The 8,716-nt window shown below is 71.7% G+C and overlaps 1 protein-coding gene across 3 annotated transcripts; it reads left to right on the top strand.

The window, feature by feature from the left end:
- Positions 1-1,182: 1,182 nt before the first annotated feature.
- On the top strand, positions 1,183-8,671 carry CACNB3 (calcium voltage-gated channel auxiliary subunit beta 3). Of its 3 annotated transcripts, XM_058042123.1 has the most exons (14): positions 1,183-1,299; positions 1,449-1,541; positions 4,221-4,343; positions 4,427-4,549; positions 4,627-4,742; positions 4,811-4,875; positions 5,028-5,047; positions 5,217-5,297; positions 5,473-5,531; positions 5,618-5,727; positions 5,815-5,966; positions 6,045-6,140; positions 6,223-6,372; positions 7,491-8,671. In XM_058042123.1, exons 1-14 carry the CDS (start codon positions 1,258-1,260, stop codon positions 7,791-7,793), a joined length of 1,533 nt encoding a protein of 510 aa, XP_057898106.1. In that variant the 5' UTR covers positions 1,183-1,257; the 3' UTR covers positions 7,794-8,671. The 3 variants fall into 3 exon arrangements, with proteins under 3 accessions (XP_057898106.1, XP_057898108.1, XP_057898107.1); XM_058042125.1 differs by lacking the exons at positions 1,183-1,299; positions 1,449-1,541 and adding an exon at positions 2,611-2,631; XM_058042124.1 differs by lacking the exons at positions 1,183-1,299; positions 1,449-1,541 and adding an exon at positions 3,113-3,178.
- Positions 8,672-8,716: the final 45 nt, after the last annotated feature.

Genomic DNA, 8,716 nt, shown 5'->3' with positions numbered 1-8,716 from the left:
TACACACTCACAGCCCCTCTTACACGCGCCCTCACCCTGACCCACTCTTTACACACTCACAGCCCCCTTGTTTGCACACACACCCTGAGCCAACCCTTACACACTCACAGCCCCGTTGTTTGCACACACACCCTGACCCACTCTTTACACACTCACAGCCCCCTTGTTTGCACACACACCCTGACCCACTCTTTACACACTCACAGCCCCCTTATTTGCACACACACCCTGACCCACTCTTTACACACTCACAGCCCCCTTGTTTGCACACACACCCTGGCACACCCCTTACACACTCACAGCCCCCTTATTTGCACACACACACACCCCCCTTGCAGAGCCCCCCATTTCCTCACATCCTCACGCCCACCCTGGCACGGGGGCCCCCATCCCCGGTAACCCCACTCGTGTCCGTGGCACCGACCCTGCCCTCCCCCCACGGCAGCACCTCCCGTATCCTTCCCTTCCCTTCCCTTCCCTTCCCTTCCCTTCCCTTCCCTTCCCTTCCCTTCCCTTCCCTTCCCTTCCCTTCCCTTCCCTTCCCTCCCCCGCAGCGGCGGCGGCGGCGCGGGGCCCCGGGGAGCGCTGATTAATCATTAATTAGGAGCCGCCGGCGGGGCCGTGTCCCTGCGGCCCCACGCGGAAGTCCCGACGCGCGGGGGAAGGGGGGTGCGGGGCTCCGTGGGGCTCCCGGTGCAGCCGCGCTCCCGTTCTGCCCCTCCGGGCCGGCGATGCCGCAGCACCGGCACCGGTGCGAGCCCCCCACGGCCCCGCCCGCCCCACGCGGGAGTCCCCGGGGGCGTAACCCCATAACGGGGGGGATACTCCGGTGTGGGGGCGGCGGACAGAACCGTGGAAGGGGCGCGGTGACGGCGGGAGCCGTCCCGGCGGGATGCGGGCGGAGGGGCTCCCGCATCCCCGCACGCGCGTGGGCAGGGCTGCGGCGGCCCCCGGGGGGCTCCCGTTGCCCGGTACGGCGCCGCCGGTGCCCGCAGCACTGCGGGTTGTGGGCAGGCTCCGCTCTGCCGGTGCCTCCCGGTGGCTGCCCGGCTGCGGGGGCGCGGAGCGGCCGCCGCGGGGATGGGCGCGGGGGCGGGCGGGCGGGGGCGGGGACGGCCGGGACGCCCCGGCGGCCCCGTGTGATGCGGAGCGCGGCGGTGGCGGCGGCGGCGCGGCCCTTCCCCGCCGAGCGCCGCGGTCCGGTGTGGGGCTGCCCCGCCGGGATCCCCGCGGCTCCTCCGGTGGGCGCCGCCGGGGATGTCCGCCCCGGCGCAGGCTGACGCTTCCGGCTCCTTCCAGGTGAGCACACCGGAGCCTTCCCGGCCGCGGCGGGCCCCGTGCGGCCCGGTTCGGTTCTGCCCGCAGAGCCGGCGGCCGCCGGTGGCGGCTCCGCGGCGGGGCCGAGCCGCCCGGAGCCGCCCGGTGCTCACCGCCCGCTCTCGCCGCAGAGCCCCCGGAGGCTCCCGAAGCGCAAGAGCCGCTTCAAGCGCTCGGACGGCAGCACCTCGTCCGACACCACCTCCAGCATCCTCCGCAGGCAGGTGAGCGGGCCGCCACCGGTACCTACACCGGCACCGAGACCGGCACCGGGGCGGGGCAGCCTCGGCAGCCCCGGGTCCGCCGCTGCCGCGGCTCCGCATTAACGCGCGGAGCCGGGGTGGGGAGCGGGGAGCGGCCGAGCGTCTCCCACCCCAACCTCCGCACCGGAGGGAGCTCGGGGGCCGCCTCCGCCCCGCCGCTCCCCCGGGACCGGAGCTGGGCGCCGGCACCGGGCGCCGGTAGCATCGCAACAGCCGCTCCCCGCGGCTAAAAATAGCGAGTGCTGCGTCAGGGCCGGGCCGGCGGCGGGCACCGGCACTGCGGCGCGGGGGGCGGCCCCGGGAAACTGAGGCAGCGGAAGGGGACCGGGCCGGGCGGGGCTGTAGAAGCGGCCGCGGGGCTCCCCTGCCGCTCCCTCAACCGGCGGCACCGGGCCGGCTCCCCGCGCTGCCCGGGAGAGGCACGGAGCTCCCCGCCGCCCCTCCGCCGGTGCTTGGGTTCCTCCGGCCCCGAGCTGCGCCCCCTCCCCGGCCGCCGGCGGTGAGCGGGTACCGGGGAGGCTCCGCGGAGGGCGGGGGGTTCCGGTCGGGGCGGCCCCGGGGGCGCAGAGCGGCCGGAGCATCCCGAGTCCCTGGTGGGGCAGCGCCCGCCGTTCCGGTACTCCCCGGTACCCCCGGGGACCCCGCGACCCGGCCCAGCGCCCGGCGCGGCCCCTTCAGCACCTCGGAGAGGGCCCGGCTGGGCCCCGCCGTGTGCCCGGTACCGGGGCCCGTTCTCCATTCCGGTGCCCGGTGCCGGTGTCCGCGGGCGGTGCCGCCGCTGGCCGAAGCCCCCGCCCCGCCGAGCGCTGTATCCCCGATATCCCCGGGCCGGCCGTGAGCTGTCCCGGGCTGGTCCCGCCGCTCGGTAACGGGGCGGGCCGGCCCGGTCCCCCGGGACCCGTCGCTGCCCCCCTCACGGGGGCGGGAGGGGGGGGGGGCGCGGCGGGGGGGGGGGGCGGGAGCGGCTCCGGCCCCGCCGCAGGGCTCGCCCTGCAGACGGGGCTGCTGCCGGCTCGGGGCAGGACCGGAGCCGCTGCACCGGAGCATGGAGGTACCCACCGGGACCCCCCCGCCGCCGCCCCGGAACCCCGAGCAGGCTGCACAGCCCCTCCGCCGCTGCCCCGGGACTCTGCTGTCACCCGGAGCTCTCTTAGCAAACTATCCCCCCCCCTCCTCCCGGGGCACCGGGAGCTGCTCCGGTGACCGGTCCGGGTGCACCTCACCGGGACCGTTCCGGTCTCCCTGTTGCCAGCGCAGCCCCCCTCGCTGTCCCCACCGGAGAGGGGCTGGAGCCCCCCGCCAACACCGGGAAGGGGGAACGGCGACCCCCAACAGCACCCACCCACCCAGTGCCCCCACCGGGATGAGCGGCGGGGGCGGCTCCGTGAGCCCCGGGGGGGCGGTGGGAGGCGGGGGCGGGGAGGGGCGGGGAGGGGCGGCGGCGGCGGCGGAGCGGGCAGGGCCAGCCGGAGCCCGAGCCGCAGCCGGAACCGGAGCCGGTGCCGGTGGAGCGGGGCGGGCGGGGGGGGGGGGGCTCGGCTCGGCTCGCCCCGTCTATGTCGTTTTCTGACTCCAGCGCTACCTTCCTGCTCAACGAGGTACCGGCTCCGGTACCGGCTCCGGTACCGGGGGTCGCGTGCGCGGGGGGTCGCGGTGGGTTCGGGGGGGAGAGCTCTGCGCCCCCCGGGGTGGTGATGGCGGACGAGGGGGGGGGGGGGGGGGCCGTGCCCGGTGCGGGGCTCATGCCCGGTGCGGCGGGGGCTGTGCCGCCCCCCGGCCCTTTGTTCCTCGCCGCCGCCACCGCTCCCGTCCCCCCCCCCCAACCCGGTACCACCGGAACCGGGCGGGGAGAGAACCCCGATCCCCACGGCCGGGGGGGCCGCGTTGGGGGGGGGTCGGGGATGCTGTACCGGGGGGTCGTGCGTGAGGGGGGGGCTGGGGATGCTGCACCGGGGGATTCCCTGGGGATAACGGGGGGGTCGCGCTGGGGGGGGCAGCCCCGGAACGCTGCGGAGCCACCCTGGGCATGCCGGGGGTGGGTGGGGGATGCTCGGGGCGCGGTGACGATGCTGGGGGGGCCGCGCTGGGGAGGCCATGTTGGGGGGGGCTCTGCTGGGATCCATTTTGCCCGGGGGGGGCTGCAGGGGGGGGGGGGGGGTCCGGGCTCCCCCCGGTGTGAGCGGGGTGGGATGTGCAGGTTAACGGGGAGGGGGTGGGGCTGAGCTCAGCCTGGGGGGCCTCGGGGGGGGCTCAGCCACATTCAGGGACCTATAAATATTTCACCGCAGCTTCTGCGCCTGTTCCCGGCGCAGCGGGCGGTGGGTAAATAGCGGAGCGGCGGGGAGGGGGAGCCGGGGGTGCTGGGCTGAGCACCCCAGGGTGGTGGTTTGGGGGGGGGACAGGGGTAAGATTCACATCTCAGGGGCAAGATTCACATCTCAGCGTGACAAGGGGCATCTCCCCACCCCTGCGACCCTGCCACCCCCCCAGCGCATGGGGGCTTCACCCCAGGGCAGCTGTGCTGGGTGATGCCACCTGACACAGAGGTGATGCCAGCGCTGGAGGGGGGGCAGCAGGGTGCCCTCCCCTCGTTGTGGGGGTCCCCTCGCAGCCCCCCCGGCACTGACCCCGCTCCCCCAGGGCTCGGCGGACTCCTACACCAGCCGCCCTTCCCTGGACTCCGACGTGTCCCTGGAAGAGGACCGTGAGGGCGCCCGGCGCGAGGTGGAGAGCCAGGCTCAGCAGCAGCTCGAGAGGGCCAAGGTACGGATGGGGAGACAGCCAGGGCACGGCTCGGGGCTGCTGCCGGGGCCCAGGGGTGCTGATCACCCCCAAACCCCCCCCAGCACAAGCCGGTCGCCTTCGCTGTGCGCACCAATGTCAGCTACTGCGGGGCGCTGGATGAGGAGTGCCCGGTGCAGGGAGCCGCCATCAACTTCGAAGCCAAAGATTTCCTGCACATCAAGGAGGTCAGCTGGGGTGCTGAGGGGGTCTGCTCGGGGCCAGGCACCTCCCCTGCCCTCACCTCTGCCCTGCCCTCGCCCAGAAATACAGCAATGATTGGTGGATCGGGCGCCTAGTGAAGGAGGGGGGGGACATCGCCTTCATCCCCAGCCCCCAGCGCCTGGAAGCCATGAGGCTGAAGCAGGAGCAGAAAGCCAGGTAGGGATGGGACCCCCGGCCCCACTCCGGGACCCCCCAACACCCGCTCACACCCCCTCGTTCCCCAGGAGAGCTGGCAATGCCTCGGGCCTCGGCGACAGCGGGAGCCGGCGATCGCCTCCCCCCTCCTTAGGTAAGGGCACAGCTCGGCCCAGGGGAATCGTGGGGGTCCTGAGGGGGTCCCCCCTTTTTAGGTAAGGGCAGATCCCGGCCCAGGGGAATCGTGGGGGTCCCGAGGGGGTCCCCACTTTACTGTCACCAACCTCTGTCTCTTCTCTCCCCAAGCCAAGCAGAAGCAGAAGCAGGTGAGTCCCAGGTGCGGGGGGCTGTGGCTGTGAGCAGAGACCCCCCCCCCCTCTTTTCCCTGCTTATGGGGCTGGGGGGGCTCTGGGATGCTCTGGAATGGGCTCGATGCCCCCTCCTGGGCTGGGGGTGGGGACACAGGGCACTGCCACCCCCCGTGTCCCCCTGCAGACGCAGCACATCCCACCCTACGACGTGGTGCCCTCCATGCGGCCCGTGGTGCTGGTGGGGCCCTCGCTGAAGGGATACGAGGTACGGATGGGGGCATGCGGGGTGGTGGCCTGTTGTCCCTTGTCCCCTCCCTGGCCACGGTGTGCCGGCAGAGGGCAGATGGCACGGCCCAGGGGGGTGGCACGGTGCTGAGCGGCTGCCACCTCCCCGCCGGTGCCATCTGCCGCGGCTCACGGCGCCGGCGGCCCCTCGGCAGGTCACCGACATGATGCAGAAAGCGCTCTTCGACTTCCTCAAGCACAGATTCGATGGCAGGTGAGAGCGTCACCCCAACCCTGAACGCCCTCCTGGCACGGCCTGGGCATCCCCCAGGTGCCCACGGTGCCCCTGTGTCCCCTCAGGATCTCCATCACCCACATCACAGCCGACCTGTCCCTGGCCAAGCGCTCCATCCTCAACAACCTGGGCAAGCAGGCGATCCTGGAGCGCTCCACCACCCGCTCCAGCATCGGTGAGGGGTTCAGGCTCCCCCTTTTGGGGTGCTGGCACCCCCTCCCAGGGCCAGCCCAGCCTCACACCCCCCTCCGTGTCCCCCCAGCCGAGGTGCAGAGCGAGATCGAGCGAATCTTCGAGCTGGCCAAGTCCCTGCAGCTGGTGGTGCTGGACGCCGACACCATCAACCACCCAGCCCAGCTGGCCAAGACCTCCCTGGCACCCATCATCGTCTACGTCAAGGTGTCCTCCCCCAAGGTGAGGGGGCACCACGGCTCTGGGGGGGTGCCCTGGCTGCCCCCCCACGGTGCTGTCACCCCGCTGTGCCCTCCCCAGGTCCTGCAGAGGCTCATCAAGTCCAGGGGGAAGTCGCAGGTGAAGCACCTGAACGTGCAGATGATGGCAGCTGACAAGCTGGTGCAGTGTCCCCCGGTATGAGCCACTGTCCCCCAACCCTGGGGATGCCAAGGGGGGACCCCCAAACCCTCCCTGAGCCCTCTCACTGCCCCCCCAGGAGCTCTTTGATGTGATCCTGGATGAGAACCAGCTGGAGGACGCCTGTGAGCACCTGGCTGAGTACCTGGAGGTTTATTGGCGTGCCACGCACCACCCACCACACGCCTCCCACGCCGTGCCCTCGCCCACCGGCCTGCCAGGCCTGCAGGTAACCCCATGGCACCACCCTGGCAGCTGACACACAGCCCCCCATATTGTCACCACGGGGACTCAGTATTGGGGTGCTGGGGACACAGAGCTCCCACACTGTCCCCATGGGGACTCAGTATTGGGGTGCTGGGGACACACAGCCCCCCACACTGTCACCATGGCCCCCCACATTCTCCCCACTGGAACTGGGGGGACACACAGCCCCCCACAGTGTCCCCACAGCCCCCCACACTGTCCCCATGGCGCCCTACGTGCACCCCACTGGCCACTGGCACCCAGGGGAGGGCATGGGGGGCACACACAGCCCCCCACACACTGTCCCCATGGGGACTCAGTATTGGGGTGCTGAGGCCTCACAGCCCCCCACATTGTCACCATGGTCCCCCACATTGTCACCATGGCCCCCCACATTCTCCCCACTGGAACTGGGGGGCACACACAGCCCCTTCCCTGCTTCCCATGGACCCCCAGCCCAGGGTGCCAGGGCTGGGGTGGGTACAGAGCCCCCTCCCTGCTTCCCATGGACACCCAGCACAGGGTGCCAAGGCCTGGGGGGGGCACCGAGCCCATTCCCTGCTTCCTATGGACACCCAGCCCAGGGTGCCAGGGCAGAGGGGGCACAGAACCCATTCTGTGCTTCCCATGGGGACCCAGCCCAGAGTGCCAGGGCAGAGGGGGCACAGAATCCATTCTGTGCTTCCCATGGACACCCAGCACAGGGTGCCAAGGCCTGGGGGTGGCACAGAGCCCATTCTGTGCTTCCCATAGACACCCAGCACAGGGTGCCAAGGCCTGTGGGGGGCACAGAGCCCATTCCCTGCTTCCCATGGGGACCCAGCCCAGAGTGCCAAGGCAGAGGGGGCACAGAATCCATTCCCTGCTTCCCATGGGGATCCTGCCCACGGTGCCAGGATCCGGGGGAGGAGGGGAACCCAGCCCAGGGTGCCAGGGCAGAGGGGACACAGAGCCCATTCCCTGCTTCCCATGGACACCCAGCACAGGGTGCCAGGGCCTGGGGGGGCACAGAATCCATTCCGTGCTTCCCATGGGGACCCAGCCCAGGGTGCCAGGGCAGGAGGGCACACACAGCCCCCACCTCTCACCCCCTGCCCGCAGAGCCAGCAGCTGCTGGGCGAGCGGGGCGAGCACTCCCCGCTGGAGCACGACAGCCTGATGCCGTCGGACGAGGCCGGGGACACCTCGCCCCAGCCTTGGGGGGGAGCCACGTCCCAGCGCAGCTCCCGGCACCTGGAGGAGGAAGAGGAGTACGGGGACCCCTACCCGGAGCTGTACCAGCCCCACCGGCACCACCACCACCACCACCACGGCAGCGGCCCTGGCACGCCGGAGCGCGCGGGCGAGCGCAACCACGACAGGAACTGGCAGCGCAGCCGGCCCTGGGCCAAGGACAGCTATTAGGGCTGGGATAAGGGTGGGGGGCACGGCTGGGAACCGGCCACACCCCCCCCCCCGCCCCCCCAAACCCCGGGTGTGCTCCCCGCCTCGCCCCAGCCCCGCGCTGGGGGTGCTCAGACAATCGAACTCAGCACCGGCAGCTTCCTCTGGCCCGGCCCCACCCCCGGGCGTGATTTCAGCCATAAGCACAGCGAGGTTGGGGGGGGGGGGTCAGGATGGCCCTGGGAGTCCCCGAGGAAGTTTTGGGGAGCCTGGGGACAGACACACGCCTTGGCCGTGCCTCAGTGTACCCCCCTACCCATCACAGGTCGGCTCATTCTCCGCAGGGCAGCTGCCACGGACAGTGGGTGCCCCTTCCCCCGATAAAAAGGGGAGGGGGCGGTTGTAGCAGCATCCCCCAGCCCGCCCAGAGCCGAGGAAGGAAGGGAAGGTGCCTGCTCACCCCCCCCCCACCCCGGGACCTGGCCTGCCCCCTCCCCACCCCTGCATGGGACCCCCCGGGAGGAGTGGCTCTCACCGCTCTGCACCGATTCCCCCCACCGCCCCTCCGGTGACCGCGGCCACCCCGGCCCCGCCCTCAGCATGGGGAGGGTCCCGGGGGGGCTGCCCGGGCTCTGGGGGCTGCTCCACCACGCTTGCACCACCCACTGCCCTGTCCCCATTGTCCCCATGCTGTCACCGCACGTCACCACAGTCCTGTAAATACGGTGCCCACCGCCCTCCAATGGGGGGGTCCTGGTGTGGGCTGAGCCCCCCCCTCCCCCCCCGCGGCCATTATAGGGGGGGAAATGGGGTGGGGGCCACAGATTTGTTATAATTTCTTTTGTAGAAAGCACTGATTGCCCTGTAATTGGTTTCAGAAACACACACGAGTGCTCAGAGCTGCCTGGTGTCCGTGTCTGTGGAGGGGAATGTGGGGGAAGCTG

Source organism: Melospiza georgiana, chromosome 29 (genome assembly GCF_028018845.1).
Source record: "Melospiza georgiana isolate bMelGeo1 chromosome 29, bMelGeo1.pri, whole genome shotgun sequence".
NCBI lineage: Eukaryota > Metazoa > Chordata > Aves > Passeriformes > Passerellidae > Melospiza > Melospiza georgiana.
The sequence above is the reverse complement of the archived record's forward strand: the minus strand, read 5'-3'. Positions and strand labels throughout refer to the sequence as shown.

Excerpts from the sequence above, each read along its gene's own strand:
- CACNB3 (XM_058042123.1), top strand. The coding sequence starts at position 1,258 with ATGTCCGCCCCGGCGCAGGCTGACGCTTCCGGCTCCTTCCAG. Across the intron at positions 5,298-5,472 it reads CCTCGCTGAAGGGATACGAG|GTCACCGACATGATGCAGAA; the intron begins GTACGGATGGGG and ends GCCCCTCGGCAG. Across the intron at positions 5,967-6,044 it reads TCAAGGTGTCCTCCCCCAAG|GTCCTGCAGAGGCTCATCAA; the intron begins GTGAGGGGGCAC and ends TGCCCTCCCCAG.